Genomic DNA, 18,970 nt, shown 5'->3' with positions numbered 1-18,970 from the left:
TGAAGCAGAAACCTTGAGAACCTTCAAGAAGAACCTGGATGAGATATTGGGGCAGCCTAGCTCAGGGGTCCTCAATCCCAGTCCTGGAGAGCCGCAGTGGCTGCAGGTTTTTGTTCTGACCTGGTTGCTTAATTACAAAGCAATTCTTGCCAATAAAGCACTAACAAGCTATGAAATTAAATTGACTCTGCTATGTCAGGTCATTCTCATATCCTAGATTTTCTTTCCCTTTCTATCATGCAAATGATTTGAAGGCTAAAATGGACGAGTAATTCTCAGTCCTTCACTTTTTCTCTTCATTTTTCTTCCAAGTATTTAATTAAACCCAATAGTGCAGATAAATACACACAGGTGTAAATGTAAATAAGCTAAATGGAGAAATGCTGCTCTCACTTGTCACTTGCATGTTATTGATAATAAGGAGCAATTAAAATAGCTGTTTAAGACAAAATTAAGCAATAAGGGCTCAAAATCACTAAAGTGAAGCAGAAGTGTTACTTTAGCAATAAGTGCTTTTTATTAAGCAACTGGGTTGGAGCAAAAACCTGCAGCCACTGTGGCTCTCCAGGACCGTGATTAAGGACCCCTGGCCTAGCTATTAGCTGGATTGAATGATCTCCTCTTGTTTGTCAGGTTTTCGGCAATATTCAGCTATTCATTTTCAGACCTTCTGGGCCATATTCCCTCTTCACAACTGAATTTATCCTCCTTTTATCTGACCTCATTATATGATGATCATGTAGTTTGGAATGTGGAAATGCAAACATTTAACAAATATTTTCCACAAATGCTGGAGTTGGTACATGTCACAATCATCCATCCATCCATCCATTATCCAACCCGCTATATCCTAACTACAGGGTCTACTGGAGCCAATCCCAGCCAACACAGGGCGCAAGGCAGGAAATAAACCCCGGGTAGGGTGCCAGCCCACTGCAGGGCACACACACACATACACACAAAGCATGCACTAGGGACAATTTAGAATCACCAATGCACCTAACCTGCATGTCTTTGGACTGTGGGAGGAAACCGGAGTACCCGGAGGAAACCCACGCAGACATGGGGAGAACATGCAAACTCCATGCAGGGAGGACCCGGGAAGCGAACCTAGGTCTGTCACAATCATGCAGTGTGATTATCACTCAAGGAATTGACTAAATGACATTATGACTGATCACTAATTAGGTACAGAATTACTGAATTACTTAAACTGAGAACATCTGTATTAAAAAGTCACTTTTTGCATATTATAAGAATTTTAGATCAAATCTCAAACATCAATATTAATTCACATGTGACTGTAATGTGTCTCTGAAAGAGGTCTGAGGTACTCCCTAAAGGAACTAACAGATTACTCTGCCAAACTACATTTACATGTTATTTAACTCATTTGTTTATTTCGCTTCCATTAAACACTAAACCCCACTCACTTGTTTTTCTTGTCTTTCCATCTCCAGCTTGACCTTTTCATGACCATCATGTTCAGTCACTCCACACATCAAGCAAATACACGTCTCGTCAGTTTTACAAAACATCTCCAGACTTTTCTGATGTTCCACACAGAGTTTCTCCTTCACATCTCTATCTGGATCAGTCAGCTCGTGGTGCTTCAGGGCCGCTACTTCATAGTGAGGCTGCAGGTGAGTCTGACAGTAGGAGGCCATGCAGGTGAGACAGGACTTCACCGCTCTGAACTTCTTCCCAGTACAGAAGTCACACTCCACGTCTCCAGGGCCGGCATAATTCTGAGATGAAGGAGAACTGATTTCTGTCTTCTTTAACTTCTGGATGATTTCATTCAGCAGAGTGTTTCTTCGCAGAGCAGGCCTTGTGGTGAAGTTCTCTCTGCACTGAGGACAGCTGAACTCTTGGCTCTGATCCCAGCAGACCGTGAGGCACTTCAGACAGAAATTATGACCACAGGGAATGGTGACAGGGTCAGTCAGGGTGTCCAGACACACCGAGCAGATAAACTCATCCTGTAATCCACACAGCCGGAATTCAGCCATTGTCAGTCTGAGGAGAGGTAGGCAGAGAGAATCAGTCAGACAAACAAGAAATCGACTTATGATGAAACAAAAGTGAAAGTTTCTCTGTGCTCAGTGAGAAGGAGGGGGAGATTTAAAGAGAAATCAGAGAATTCACAGAGAGAACATCTGAGGAGACACTTAGAATCAATTGAGATTTAATGAAACCACTCCCCATAGAATACCCCAAATAATGTGTTTCTGACGCATCAAATTTATTCTTCTTATGGTTAGCTGTCAATCCAGTCAGTCAAACAGTCAATCACTGCTTGCTTGTTGTTGAGATGTGACTACCAATCATTACTGACAATGACTATGTCATCAAGATACGTTCCAGTATACGTGGAATGGGGTCGCAGAATCTGATCCATCATCCACTAATAAGTCAACGGTGTGCCATGAAGACCAAAGAGGGGGTCTGGTGAATTCAAACAACCCATCCGCGGTGGTGATTTTGGTCTTTTTGCAGCTGAATTCCTCCATGGATGCCTGCCAGTACCCATTCATGAGATACAGGGTGGAAATGTACAAGGCTTGCTTAAGTCTCTCCAGTATGTCATCAAAAGCGACATCAGGTAGGCATCACTGTAGTTAAACCCCTGCTAAAGAAAAATAATCTCGACTGCTTTTGAAAATTTTAGTCCCATTTCTAACCTGCCTTTCGTAAGTAAAATTCTAAAGAAGGCAGTCGTTATGCTGCTAAATGACCAACTCAATAAACTTGCTACTCTTGATAAGTTTCAGTCAGGTTTCAGAGCAAATTACAGCACAGAAACTGCACTCGTTAAAGTAGTAAATGACTTGCGGGTAAATGCAGACAGAGGCCATTTATCTGTTCTCATCCACTTAGATATGAGTGCCGCATTTGATACCATTGATCACAATATTCTTAGAAATCACCTTAGTCAGTGGGTGGGCCTCTCTGATAGTGTCTTAAATTGGTTTGAATCCTACCTGGCACGTAGAAAATTCTTTGTTAGTTGTGGTAATTATACTTCAAAGACACATGATATACTATATGTTTTTCCACAAGGCTCTATGCTGGGTCTGCTGCTCTTTTTGATTTACATGCTTCCGTTAGGTTAGATTATCTCAGGGCATAACGTGAGCTACCACAGCTTAGCTGATGACACACAGCTGTATTTATCAACAGCACCTGATGACCTTGACTGTGTTGTTTCACTAACACAATGTCTTACTTGTGTTTCTGAGTGGATGAGTAGTAATTTTCTCAAGCTAAATAAAGGAAAAAATGAAATTTTAGTGATTGGCAATAATGGATATAATGAGGTTATTAGAAATAAACTTGATGCATCAGGATTAAAAATCAAGACGGAGGTGAAGAATTTAGGGGTGACTGTTGACTGTGACATGAATTTTAAATTGCATATTAATCAGATTACTAGGACAGCATTTTTTTACTTAAGAAATATTGCAAAAGTTAAACCTCTTATATCATTGAAAGATGCTGAGAAATTAGTTTACGCTTTTGTTTTCAGTCGACTAAAACGCACTCCTCTCAGGACTACCCAAAAAAGACATAAATCGTTTGCAACGAGTGCAGAATGGAGCTGCTAGAATCTTAACAAGGAAAAGAAAATCCGAGCACATTTCTCCAGCTTTGATGTCACTACACTGGTTACCTGTGTCATTCAGAATTGACTTTAAAATACTGCTTATGGTTTACAAAGCCTTAAATAATCTCACTCCATCTTATATATCGGAATGTCTGACATCTTATATTCCAAATCGTAACCTTAGATCCTCAAATGAGTGTCTGCTTAGAATTCCAAGAGCTAAACTTAAAAGAAGTGGTGAGGCGGGCGGCCTTTTGCTGTTATGCACCTCAAATCTGGAATAACCTGTCAATAGGAATTCAACACTATAAAAAACCGCTAAAATCTCATTACTTTAACATGGCTTTCTCATAACTTCATTTTAAATTTAATCCTGATGCCCTGTATATTCAATTAATTATCATGATTATTCATGGTGGCTCCAAAATCTGTGCTAAATCCTACTCTCTCTTCTGTTATTTTTCCATTTTTTTGTGGTGGCGACCTGCACCACCACCATCTGATCAAAGCACCGGGATGTACCTCCATTGACGGATTAAAGGCCAGAAGTCCATGTGACCGTCATCATCAAGTCCTTCCATGAGAACCCTGAATACAATGAGGACTAATCATTAATGTTAGTTGGAATACCTAGAGTGGGATGGGCGTTCTCATGGCCCGGAACCCCTGCAGATTTTATTTTTTCTCTAGCCGTCTGGAGTTTTTTGTTTTTTTCTGTCCTCCCTGGCCATCGGACCTTACTTTTATTCTATGTTAATTAGTTTTCTCTGATTTTAATTCTTACTTTGTCTTTTTTTCTCTTTCTTCATCATGTAGAGCACTTTGAGCTACATTATTTGTATGAAAATGTGCTATATAATTAAATGTTGCTGTTGTTGCTGATGCTCCACAGTAATGGATGACAATTTTAAAATATGTCCTCAAAGCGAGAGAGAAGTGACCTGATTAACAATGTTTGCCCTGTCAGTGCAAACTCAAATTCATTCTTCCCGAAAAAGGTACAAGACCATTCATTGCCTCCTATGAAATAATAGTTCTAATGGACTTAACACTAGAATAACCAAAGCCTACGAGAAAACTCCTAAATGCAGCCCATCTTAAATCGGTTCGCACCTCTCCGTCAGCATCTTTTGTCCTTTAAATGTGCCGATAAAGACAAGCAGCAAGCAGCCTGCTATTTCATCCCCCCATTGTCGAAGAACGTTCACAAAGTTCTCCCAGCTCGTGCCTTGTTTGATTATCTGGGAGTGAAGTCCTGGGGCCTCATGTATAACGTCGTGCGTAGAACTCGCACTATAACATGGCGTAAGCACAAAAGCCGAAATGTGCTTACGCTCAGAAAAATCCAGATGCAGGAATCTGTGCGTACTCCAACTTCCACGTTCTTCCGCTACATAAATCCCGATCAGCGTGAAAAGTAACGCTCATGCACGTTCTTTATATAACGCCCCAACTCCTCCCAGAATTACGCCTCTTTGCAAATCAATATAAATCGCCCTTAAGCTCAGCCTTCTGTGAAAAGACAATGGGAAAAGCATGGGAGAAAATATAAGAATTTCAGCGAATACCAAGTGGAGGCAAAGGAAAAACATACTATTTGTTTAATTAAACCGTGGTATAATCAAGAAAAGGAAGTTGAGCGAGTGACATAGCGTGTTGGAGAAACTTGAAAGCTCATGTTCACAAAATCGCACAGTGCCGGAAATAAAAAAGAAGTCACATATCAAAGTCGCCATGAAAAGGCGAGTTGTAGCCCACTGTCTGAGTGTCATATGAAAGCTTATTAGGGTACAGAGAAAAAAAGGCACACAGTGGGGAAAAAGCACGAAATGTCAACTTCAATCTCGAAATTTCCACTTTAATCATGTAGTTTATTTTGTCATTAAAGTAGAGCATCATAAACTTCATCTTAAAATCGTTTAATTAACCAGTTTCTCAAATCACATCGTAATTAAAGTAGCACGTTAAATGCTTTGTTTTGTATGTGATCTTCTATGTGCTCTATGTGTGTGAATCACTACTTGCTTCTTAAACCGGCTCTCTTCCTCCGACTGGACACAGAGTCCATTACATTTGTGATAGTACAGCTCTCTGAATAACTAAAATGCTGAGATGTATACATGATATCATTTTCATGATGATAGGAGTTAAAGCACGTTATTAAACATGGGTTTCACAGTGCAGTGATTGTGTGCAACCTTCGATGAAATAATTTATTGCAGCAGTACTCAGGGGTGGCTCTAGGCTTGTGGTGGCCCTGGGCAGAGGAAGAATCGGTGGCTCCTTCGCCCACCAATGTCAATAAGGTAGCTTATGCACAGTGGATGGCCACGTCCGTTGTGGACACTGCATAGCCGCCTCGTGCTCATGACACAAGCATTTAACTTTTGCTGAAATTTGAAACTGCGTTTTTAGCTGTGTTGTTATTTTCTCTTTCTGTTTTATATTCAGTATATATTGGCGTAGCCGCCCCTGCAGTCCTTGCTTTTCTTTCTCCAAGTAACCGATCGCCACACAATCAGCTCTGTAATAGACGTTAAGCCATCTGTAAGCTTAGAGTGCCGATTCTTCAAAATGTTTAAGGAACATTGAAATATCTTCATAGTACATGTTTAATTATTCTATCCTTCATGACAGTCCCAGTGAAGAATATAGATTATTTAAATGAAGTTAAAGTTTTATCTGTATAATATAATAAACATATTTTGCTGCATTTCATCTTAAAAATGATATCGTCATCATATGTAAATCGTGCTTTATAAAGTGGCTCAGGTTGTGCGATATTATAACTGTAGTGCAAGTTTACAGTGGGGTGATTGTACTTATAAGTACAAACAGTTCTACAAGGTGCAATTGATTGAGTGCGTTTGTAGTTCTTGGGATGAAACTGTTTCTGAACCGCGAGGTCCGTACAGGAAAGGCTTTGAAACGTTTTGCTGTGGCTGAGACAGCGTGTGCTTGAAGCTGTATACCGATAATTCTCTTTCCGATCAGCTGCTGCTGTGATTCACACTCAGATACAGTGATATAAATACTCTGAGTGGTGCAGTGAGAGTAATATGGAAAAAGATGATCCGCTGTGGCAACTCCTAACGGGAGCAGCTGAAAGAAGAAGAAGGTGCAGTGAGAGTAACAAAGCAGTTATGGTATTTGGAATACTATGGCTATTCCCTGGACCATTATATTGTTACAAGTTAATTACAATCAGATGCATTACACTAATAAACAATATGCGGTTAGTTTCAGTGTATTTATAAAGCCGCGTCAGGAAAATAAGGTGTAACCACACAGGAACAATAGCATTGCTTTGACGCTGGGTTCCGGCAGTCTGCAAAACCGAGCAGAGAACTTGCGTACGACAAGGTATGAGGTACCGTGGAAAAGAGCATGGTTTTATGCCAAGTGTAGGTTTTATACATCGTGATTTGAACGTGGAAAAGTTCTTACCCAACATTTCTGTGCATACGCACCGTTTATACATGAGGCCCCTGGAGTTTTAGAGTGGAAATAATAGATCGCTGTTTGGAACACATGCATTTCATTTTTGTTCCGTTTCTACAGTAATCTGTGTAAACACATTGTTAAAACAGAAACTTTTTTTATATTTTAGTAATAAATGTTACAAAATGTAGGCATAAGCTATACAATGTGTGAAGCCTGATGTCCAAAGATCAAATAAACACTTTCACAAAAGGTTCAAGGAAAAGACAAAAGCTTCTGTGGGGTAGCGGTAAGATTTGCTGGCATTTAATAAAGAGTTCCTGGTTCAATCCCCACTGCCTCCTGTATTTGCTGTTTTCAGTAGTGAGCTGCTCTTATTGTTAATATTATACAGTACACACATACATTTGGTTTGTGTCTGTAACAAACCGTGTACATTTATAGTACTGTACTTGGAAAAGTTACCTTTTTTTTCACTTTTATTCTCTCAGTCACGATCACGATATATAATACCGCCCTAGGGATCTGACGCTGTTAGTTTTTATTTGAAACTGGGAATAACTGTAGATGTGAGTGGTGTTTTGTGGCAATGGAACTGGACATTCTCTGATCTGCAGGGATAAAAGCTGACACACAAACGTTGGTGAATCTGCCTTCTTCGTATCTCACCGTCACTTGATTTTTTTTTTAATTCGGTTTTATTGAGTGTTCCTGTTCACGAAGAATTAGTAGTCACCTTTCCGTGATGCGTAATAAAGAGTAGACAAGGTAGTTAGTGGGGGCAGCACATCCTCTCGGCTCGGGATGGTATCACCTTCCTGTGAAGAGCCTGTAAGGTGACCCTCTGATGTGCATGTGTGACAATGGAGATACATTCATAGAGATAAGCACAAATTCTTCCACAGCTCACAGAATGTTGGGTTATGTAGTACAAGGTGGGTGATTGTAATAAGAATGTAAGTTTAATTTGACTGTGCTCTGTATAAGAAATAATTTTATAAATCCATTCACATGTACAGGCCAGACCAAAAAAGGCTCTCAGCATTTAGAAGTGCTTAGCCAAACATAGGACAAGATGGACGGAGACAGCTTGAGGAATGTGTAGTCAGCCTAAAGACAGGTGTATGCTATCTTGTCCTCTGTTAGAGTTGAAATTGAATCCTTTCCTTTCCTTGTTTGGAACCTAAGTGGGGGCCTACACGTGGAGGAACCAGTACAAAAAGGCTTGGACAACAGCCAAACACTTCGAAGCTGATAGATGGATGATGTCATCCGTCTGGAAAATCTTTTCAGCGCAGTGACGAAAATGACAAACTATACACAAAATGTTGACATGGCTTCCTTATGTCTGTTATGCCGCCGTAAATCGTCTTGAAAATGTTATAAGAGGGGCTCAAAGGTATGAGGATATGCATAATTTACCACCAATGATGTTAAATTGTAAATTGAAAGGGAATAGAACATCCGATAGTGAAGTTGGGGAGGATACAAATAATGTACAATTATGCAATAATACTAGTTAAGAACAATTAATAATCACAGCAATAGATCTAGAATAGCATCTGATTTATGTTACAAATATTGTAACTCATATAAAGGGATCAGACACCAAAGGGTGGGACACATATATCAACATAGCTAGATATGTTATGAGTGCCAAAAAATAGTGAAATCCATCAAGATGCTATATAGATTTATAATGTAATCTGAGGATATTAAACCCACTGCATGGACTCAGTGATATTTAGATACAACACTGACTATGTAAAACATAACAGGAGATCTCCACCTATACCACTGATGAGATACAATGATCACTACCTCATAACACCATGTTAAATGTAACTGTTCATCTAAGTGTACTGTAAATTGTTAATATTTATTTACGCTGGTATATTAGATAAATGAAATAGGAGCTATAGTGGCACTACATTTTACATTTCCAGACATGTTCTTGAATTGTCTACACTGTGAAGGGGGATTGAGTACCTTTTACCTTGTGGATAAGACCTTCAAATATTATTTTTGTCACAGATCCAGTGACAAAGGGTGGTTTGTAATAAGAATGTAAGTTTAATGTCACTGTGCTCTGTATAAGAAATAATTTTATAAATCCATTCACATGTACAGGCCAGACCAAGAGAGGCTCTCAGCATTTAGAAGTGCTTAGCCAAGCATAGGACAAGATGGATGGAGACAGCTTGAGGAATGTGTAGTCAGCCTAAAGACAGATATATACTATTTTGTCCTCTGTTAGAGATGAAATTTAATCCTTTCCTTTCCTTGTTTGGAACTTAAGTGGGGGCCTACACGTGGAGGAACCAGTATTAAAAGGCGTGGACAACAGCCAAACACTTCGAAGCCAATGGATGAATGATGTCATCCTTCTGGAAAATCTTTTCAGCGCAGTGACGAAAATGATAAACTATACACAAAGTGTTGTCATGGCTTCCTTTCGTCTGTTATGCTGCATAAATCGTCATCAATGAAAGCTAAGTTATTTTTCTCTTATGTGATTTTTACCTCCGTATCACTATGGGAGGGATATCACCTTTTACATTATATCTATATAGTTTCTGGTTACTTAAAATGCCACAATTTAAAAGAAATTCTTCCAACTAGGGAGCTATATTGCCCCTTAAAAGGAAACAGTGATATTACACTGAAGCTTCACAACACACTGGTGAGGTCTTACCTGAAGTACTGTGAGCAGTTTGGGTCTCCATCTTTCAGAAAAGCATCAGAGAAACTCCAGAGGAGGGAGGATTAATGGACAGAGTGGTCCAAGGTATTAGGAGAGACTGAAGGAGTTGAGAAGCTTAAGAAGTGACGGACTGAAGTTTGCAAAGGAAATCAGGACTGGTGATCTGAGACATGTCATGTAGGGGTAAACTTCACAATAAAGAAAAAAATGTTACAGTATGTTCTCACAAAGAACGACAGGCACGTGGAGTAAAGACCAAGTGATGTGGTGGACAGTAGAGTTCGACACTTTAAAGGACGTAAACAAGCAAATGCGGACACCAATGGAGAATAATGTCAGAAACAAAGCCTTCTGAGAAAGATGAACAGCCAGTCTTGATAGACATCAACAGGTCAGATTCAAGTGACACCCTAAGGAGACATGAGGAGATCAGGACACTTCTGCCACTCTGTGCTCCTACATCACGTGTCAATGGCCCTTAAAATGGAGGTGTAGAGGCTTTCTCCGTGGACAGAGCATGGTGATTACCTTAATAAAAATCTAAACTGAAACCACAAGGCTTTGGGACTCTGTGTTATTTCCTGGCTTTGGATAATATTATATAAGAAGGGACCTTGAAAAAGAGACAGCTAGACTTGTTACAGTTTGGACTGCATGAGCTGCACAATCAATGGCCACCAAGAGGTAAGCAAGATTTTGCTTTAATATACAAACGTTTGTGCAGCTCACCTCAGAAACTGCCTACACCCTGACATGTTTCTCCAAATTTAAAGAACTACAACTAAAGTCGCTGTTTTCAGGTGAGTGCATTTGAGCACTTAGTGTATGAAGAGTGTGTTTAGAACATGTCAAAGTCCAAAGGATAGCTAAATACTGTATAGCTAAAGTCTGAATAGGTAGGATAAAGTCCTATGAATACTGCTTTGTGAAAGGCACTATAAAAGGTGCTAAAGCTAAGGTATGAATAGGTAGGCAAATATCCTATGGATACCACTTTGTGAAAGGCGCTATAAAAGCAAAGGTGTCAAGAGGTATGCAAAAGTCCTATGGATAGCGCTTTCTGAAAGGTGCTATAACAAAGAATTTGTAGTCAAAGTCCCGTGGTACCATTTTACTATGGGACTGTAAGGTGCTATATATGGCACTACAGCAAAGGACTGAATTGGCAAGCAAAAAATTCCTCTTCATTACAGCTCTGTATGGCGCTATGCAGGGTACTGTAGCAAAGGTCTGAATGAGAAGGTATAAATCCTGTGAAGCACAGCTTTCTTTGTGTTGAGTTGAAATCATTGCAGTTTGTGATCATTTTTACTGAAATACCAGTTGAGCCTCAATTACTGATTGTGGAACAAAACGGCCTTGAGAAAGGAGTAGGAGTGACTGGTGGGAAGCTGAGCAGACCAGAAAATAGAAATCTCAGTACTGCTGAAATTAGTAAATTAGTTAGATGATAAGTAAAAGGCACAGCAGATTTATAGCAGCTGGCTGTGACTGAACTGATAGTAAGACAAATATTGGTGAGCAGGGCCATTGCTGACCTATTTTGGTGGCCAAGGCAAGAAAATCTGTCTCCCCCTTCACACCACTATACAGACGTGGCCAAAACTTTTGAGAATGACACAAATAAAGGTTTTCACAAAGTTTTCTACTTCACAAAGCCATAAATAAAGAATGGTACCAAAACATCCTCTGAGAGCAACCATCCAAGAACACTTTGGTGACCAACAAATGCCTTGTCCAGCATGATGGAGCACCGTGCCATAAGGCAAAAGTGAGAACTAAGTGGCTCAGGGACCAAAACATTAGAAATTTTGGGTCCATGGCCAGAAAACTCCCCAGACCTTAATCCCATTGAGAACTTGTGGTCAGTTCTCAAGAGGCGGGTGGACAAACAAAAACCCACCAATTCTGACAAAGTCCAGGCATTGATTTTGCAAGAATGGGCTGCCATCAGTCAGGATCTGACCCAGAAGTTGATTGACAGCATGCCAGGGCAAATTGCAGAGGTCTTGAAAAAGAAAGAATGGCCAACACTGGAAATATTAACTCTCAAACTTAATGGAATTGTCAACAAAAACCTTTGAAACAATGAAAGTTTGGACCTATGGCCAGGAAACTCCCCAGATCTTAATCTCATTGAGAAATTGTGGTTAATTTTCAAAAAGCAAGTGGACAAGCAGAAGCCCACAAATTGTGATCAACTCCTAGCACTAAAAAGGCAACAATGGCTCACCATCAGTCAGGATTTGACCCAGAAGCTGATTGATAGAATGCCAAGGTGAACTGCAGAGGTCTTGAAAAAAGAAGGGCCCTCCTCCCTCACGTGCCAGCCTCAGTATGTATCTTACATCCGCTTAGCTAGCGAACAAGAGAACTACTTAACGGATTTAGATCTGTTGTTTTTTCTATAATTTGCTTGAACATTCCAGTTGATTTTGGGACTTCTCTCATCACGCTAAGTATCATAGTTCACTCACAGGAGCAATTTATTTGCACTAATCCCAGACAGAGGCTGTGGGCTGAGAGGAGGGAGAAGCGTGTCGTCAGGAGTAGGGAGCTGGATGGGTCCTCCTCACTCACGTGCAAGCCTCGGTTCAAGTCGGTCTACCTGTCGCCACGTTTTGGAGCATACTTTGCCTTCACTTAGCTAGCAATACCTGTTTGTTTATTGATTTTTAAAGTTTGCCCTCTTTCACTACTACGCTGGCGGAGCTGCGGGGGACAGCTAGTAAATAATATTAGAAACACATGGCTGGTTAATGGAGGTACTTAACATTGCAAATAAAAGTCTTTCTAAAATCAGACATGCCTTGACTTTCTTGCAGCAAAATCATTTCTAACATCACCATATGATTATTTATTTCTAGGCACGTCTCTGTCAATGCTCATTATTGCAAGGCCATTGAGACGGTCTTGTGTGTCCTTGTGTAATGTACCCCTGGAGCGTATACATTGTTTAACCTCCTTGGTGGTGAAGTGGCCACAGTGTCCCTGCTGCCGTGCCAGTGCTCCTGCCTCAAAGACCTCCTCTCCTCATGCTCACTCTCTCACCTCAGCAGCAAGCCAAGCAGGCAGTGGCGATGCCAGGAGGAAGCTGCCTGGACTCATTCACTCACTGCAGGGGGAGAGTCCCGCGTCCTGGTCCTGGCAGTGGCTAACTGCAGAAGTTGAAGTGGCTCTGCTTAATGGTCATGTGCGCAGTGCACAGTTAGCAAGGAGTCACACGTGACACGACTACCATACTGCCCACACTAGTGTCTCCAACAGTACACTGATTGAACTGTGCATAGTGAATACAGTGCAGGAGCTGCTGAGGCACGCAAAAATAACATTTCTTTGTGTTCTAGTTCAGTCTGGACAAATATTTCTAAACAAAATTAAGACAGGGTTCTCTACTGAGGGTGGCAGTAATGCATGCTGACCACTAGGGGGCATTGCCTTGACAGCCCGTGCCCAGAAACAGACCTGTTGGTGAGCGGTTATTTCCAGACAAAGAAAAAGGAGCTGTCCTTGAGATCTACAATAGGCAAACTGCAAAAAGATGAATTAAGCTGCTGTTGACAACCCGAAGTGTGCCAAACATCCGTTGCACAAACAAAGAGATAGAGAGCCTTTCTGAAAAGTGGGAGAATAGGAAACTGGGCACCAAATCACCAAAAGCAAGAACATGTGTGGAGAAATGGCAGCCTTGATTAAAAATTATAAACTGAATGAGACAATTGAAAAGAGGCAGGAAAAGAGAAAACGAGGTTCTGCAGTTGTTTCAGGAGGAAGGACAAATAACGTTGGGGAATGTAAAGTGAAAATGCAATGTACTAAAAGAAAAATGAGGTGATTGAAAAATATGGGTGTATGTATATACTGTATATAGAATGTAAAATAATATGTGTGTATGTACAGGTATATGTATATCTGCATGTATATATTTGTGAGGAAAAAGTACAATTAGATGGAGTAGAAAGAAACGTGTAACTTTTTTTTTTCTTTTAAATCTGCCAGCTCGGGGCTTGGTAGAGTAAGCTGCTAACTTAGAAGTTTTTGCTTTAGCTCCTCCTGGTGTGTGTGTGCTTAAAGCAGGCACCTCTTTTGCAGCTTTTGGACTCTTCTTTTTGTTGACCTCCTAACCTTGGTGTCTGTACTTGGTTTCAGAGGTATACAGTGTGTGTTACTTGTTCTGTGGGTTCTTGTGTGTGTGTGTGTGTTTGTGCTGAGGTGTGTGTTTAATCAAGCAGAGGGAGGAGACAAAGTGTTCTCATTAAACTGTACTTGGTAGCCTTGTACAGACTTCTCCCAACCCCAACCACAGATTCTCTCTTCCTGAGCTGTGGTTTCTCCTCTCCCACACATAGCGCTGTGGGCTTACTGTAAAGTCACCTCTGACCTCCTTATTTTATCAGTGGTGCTGGCTGTGTGAACTGCATGCAGCTTGTTGGAATGTGTTGTGTGTGAGCTTCGACTGAGCTGTGTGTGTGTGTGGTGAGAAAAAAAAAGAGGGACATGGAAAATTCTGGTTAGTGTAGATTATATGTAAAGCAAACATTTTAAAAATAGCATTAAGATGATTGTTAATGTAATTGTTTTGTCATTGATATGAGTGTTGTTGTCATATCTATCTATTTATATTATATATGTATATAGCAAAATACCTGCGATTGGCAGCGGAGAAGTAAAAAGAAAAATATATATATATAAAAAAATATATATATATAAACACACAGACACATATATAAACATATATATACATATAAACATATATATAAATATATATATATATATATACACATCTATACACATATATATATATACAGTTATATATATATACATATATACACATACTGTATATATACACACACACATATATACATACTGTACAGATGGAGCCACGTCAAATAGCCGCGGCCGTGTGAATGGCGTGCGAATGGCGCGACGGCTGCCCTATGCAAGCCGTGATCCCCCCCTCCCTCTACTGATAGAAGGCGTGTCAAGATTTCACAGTAAACACGCCCATTCATGCCCTATTTATTCATTTACCTGGTTCCACCACTAGATGGCGCTTTGTTCTCAAGAACACGTTAACACACGCCAGCAATTTAGCTGCGCTGAGTTGCAATCACGTGATTTTAACATTATATTTTATTATTATAATTATAATATTATATTATATTATTATATAGGAGCTTCCTGTCTGCCTATCATATAGTGCCTTTCCTTCCTACCTACCTATCTATATATCTATCCCCTTAGCTGTTTTTTATATATCTATTATACAGTGCCTTCCCTGTTTATTTATATATCTAGTGCCTTCTCTGTCTGTCTGATTGCATATAGCGCTGAACTTACTGCTCTGTACTATTCTGTCCTCTGCATGTCCTGGAGTACAAAAGAAACAGCACCATACAGCAACATGTGCGAACTGGCAAGATCGGGGAAAAAACACGCGGTCACTGATTACAAACCGCAAGATGAATGAAAGCGATAATATATGTAAAAACATCATCGCACTAATGCAATATTATTTGAAAACGAATAGAGTCAGATCGGGTTTGAATATGCCTACATATTGCATGTACTGTGCGTTGAAAGTGCTGCACTGAATAAGCTGACTCCTTCTGTAACAGCGTGTATTCAAACCCGATCTGACGCTAATATTGCATGTACTTAACTATTTTAGAATAAAAACATACATTTTATTTCAGTCAGTCTGTAAGAGCCAGTGTAAATGCATGATAATTGTAACGGTTAGCTTTTTTTAAATTCAGTTCCATTCTCTCAGTCGCGTTCACGAAACCCCCTCCCCTCTGACAATGCTGTTTTCACATAAAGACGCTATAACTCAAATGTGATTTATTTGGAGACGCGCTATAGCTCGAATGTGATTTATTTGGAGACGCGCTATACTCGAATGTGATTTATTTGGAGACGCGCTATAACTCGAATGTGATTTATTTGGAGCGCTATACTGAATGTTATTTAAACAGGGAAGAAAGTACAATGTCAGGTGCTCATTCAGTGTAATAGGAACCATAGCACAGAGAGATGTGTACACTGCAACAAGTACACATGTCGTGAATGTAGGAAGGGTGTGTGGGAATTGTTAATATTTGAATGTGATGATTTTATACAGCACGGATCGGAAATCAGCAATTCTTAGCATTGCACCACGCAAGCTGTCGTATCAACCGCCTACTGTAACTTGCTTTATTTTTCTTCACTTATAGTCTAGAATAAAAGTGCACTTGTTTTTATTCTTGTACACCAACATATGTTCCTGTGTTTGAGCGACATGGGCATGCTCAAAAATAGACGTGTAATGCCACGAAAACTGCATGCAGGCACTTCAGTTCGCAAGCATTGGTACGAGAATGCAGTCACAAGTACACTGCAGAGCTACAGCGCATCTTTATGTGAAAACAGCATTCTCAGATGGGGGGGTAGGGAAGGATCCTGAACACGACTGAGAGAATGAAAAGTGAATAAAAAAACTAACCTTTACAAGTATCATAAATTACACTGTTACACACTGAAATCAAATGCATGTTTTTATTCTAAAATAGTAAGAATAAGAGCAGTTTACTTCTCAAAACAAAGTGGTGCAGGATCGAACTCACGGTCTTCTGACTCGCAGTCGGAGCTGATTCAATTGCGCTTACGGAGGCAGTCGCGATAAACAAGTGTCAATGTCGCATGTTAAGGCGGTTTTTTCTGCAGTTATATTTTTTTGAATAAAAGCATACTTGTTCTGTTATATTTGTTCCTTTTGTGAAAGTGTTTGATATTTGGACTTCAGGCTTCATACATTATATAGTTTATGCTTACATTTTGTCATTTACTACTACAATATGAAAAACGTTTCTGTTTTAAAAATGTGTTTACACGGATTACTGTAGAAACGGAACACACGTGAAAAGCGTGTATTCCAAATAATGATCTATTATTTCCTCTCTAAAACTCCACTTCACTCCCAGATAATCCAACAAGGCATGAGCTGGGAGAAGTTTGTGCACGTTCTAAGTCGTTCGGGGGATGGAATAGCGGCTACTTGCAGCTTTTCTTTTATCAGCACATTTAGATTAACAAAAGACACTGGCGGAGAGGTGAGAACGGTTTTAAGAAGCGATTGACTAGTTTTGGAAGAATACATTTTATTTCTAAAGTCGTGTGTGCGTGTTTTAATTGTTGGGGGATTGTTTGGGTATTTAAAAAAAACATTTACTTGAACCAACTACTTACAGTAAATGGGCAAAAAATGGGAGACGCTTTTGTTTTAAATAGTCAAAGAGTTGGGCTAACAATAATAATTATTATTAATATTATTACTGGTCATAGAAACAAATGAAAACAATAGTTAAACACTTGATCATATGTATCTGTGCTAGTTTGTGTTTGTGATTATGTGACCCATAATAATTTTTCTCAGTATAAATAATTTTTGGGTTTTAAGAACTCCATCAAAAGAGCAAACACAAACTTAGGTGAGAAACCTCAGTGGAGAATCCTGACTATGACATGGTGCTAATTGCTCTGTGTGTGTTTTTTTGGCGGGGAGGGTTCTTTAGACCTGTCTGCAAATGTGTTTGTGTTAAAGCCAACGGAGAAATGCAGGAGCGCACACACACACACACCTCTCATCCACAAATGCTTTAACTGTTGTCTTGTAAATCGTTGATTAAACCTATGAACACAGCTGTTCAGCAGTCCTAAACACAAGCGCATGGTCTATTTTTGTCCTTAATTAAAAGACATCAATACGTTAATAATTAACACAAAGATAACATTGTTTATTTTGCTGAATAAGGTAATAAGCTATATTTAAAATAAAACAAACCAGGAAGTTAGTGTTTTATACATTAAAGTACTCTGTATAACCAAGTGCCCTAACAAACAGCAACAGTGTACAGTACAGACAAAGAGTGTGTGTGCTGGTGGGGATTGGAAGGTGAATTAGGATACCTCATTTACAAGACAAAAGACGGTCTGAGGTGTGAATGCGAGCTCCGCTTTGCTCTTCGGTGTGTGTGTGTTTTTAGGTTACTAGGGGTGCATTCTTAAATTCAGTCTGTCTAAATCTTTATAAACGCCAAGTTGGAAAATCATGTTTGAGAAAATGACAACAACAATTAAAATCTTGATCATTTGCGTCCGTGCTATTTCGTGCTTAAGTGACCCAAAATATTTTTCTTAGTTTTCTTAGAACTTCATTAAAAGACAAACTTAGGAGGAGTGGAATGTGAGAAATCTCAACGGAGAATGTACTGACTTCTCCTTATTACTGACTGTTAGATGGTGCTAAAATGTTTTTTTTCGTCCTGCTGGCGCGCAAATGTGTTTGTGTTAAAGCCAGCTCAGACAAACCTGACGAATGCGGGCGCGCACACACACACACACACACACACGCTGGCACTTTGGCAGTTAGTGCTTCAACGTTAAACGAAGCCCGTAAACTTGATCCTGAACAGCAGACTGACTTTAACAATAATAGTTGATTGTTTTATATTTATGTTTTTGTATATACTGTATTTTTAAATGTTCAAATGAACGTTTCAGAGTATATAATTTGTTGTGTCATCTGTTTACAGTGTTGGCTGATTTTGTGATTGAGACCCATGGGTTACATTGAACTGGAGTGGGACAAACGGCAAAGCCAAATTGTCCAAGAATTTAAAAGAGAATGTGCACGAGACTGTCATGCAGAGATTTCCGGATCTGACAGCGCACCACTGGTTCCGAGTCGGCTATTCCATCCCCCCAACGACTTAAAACGTGCACAAACTTCTCCCAGCTCATGCCTTGATTGATTATCTGGGAGTGAAGTGGAGTTTTAGAGTGGAAAGAATAGATCATTATTTGGAATACACGCATTTCACGTGTGTTCCGTTTCTACAGTAATCCGTGTAAACACAACTTAACTGGGTCGGGAACACTTAATATAAAGCATTTAATGTGCTACATTAATTAATGACGGGTTTGAGAAAATCTAGTAAATTAAACATTCATTTTAAGATTTAGTTTAGTTTGCGACATTCTACTGACAAAATAAACTATTAGAATAAAGTGGAAAATGTCGACTTTAATCTCGACATAATTGGCGACAATAAAGTGGAAATGTCGAGAATAAAGTCAACATGTCGACTTTAATCTCGACATTTAGATTTTTTTCTTCACTGTGTCCGTATTTTTTTCACCGTGGCCCTAATACGCTTCCGTAATGTACACTGGCT

The 18,970-nt window shown here is 39.7% G+C and overlaps 1 protein-coding gene across 1 annotated transcript in view; it reads right to left on the bottom strand.

The window, feature by feature from the left end:
- Positions 1-18,970, bottom strand: part of LOC120528070 (E3 ubiquitin/ISG15 ligase TRIM25-like) — a 97,174-nt gene that overhangs the window by 46,209 nt on the left and 31,995 nt on the right. The window contains exon 5 of the mRNA XM_039752063.1: positions 1,434-2,019. Coding sequence (XP_039607997.1) covers positions 1,434-2,019 — 586 coding nt within the window. The remainder of the gene's footprint in view (positions 1-1,433; positions 2,020-18,970) is intronic.

This window comes from Polypterus senegalus, chromosome 4 (assembly GCF_016835505.1).
Source record: "Polypterus senegalus isolate Bchr_013 chromosome 4, ASM1683550v1, whole genome shotgun sequence".
NCBI lineage: Eukaryota > Metazoa > Chordata > Cladistia > Polypteriformes > Polypteridae > Polypterus > Polypterus senegalus.
Note: the sequence above shows the minus strand (reverse complement) of the source record. Positions and strands in the feature narration are given on the sequence as shown.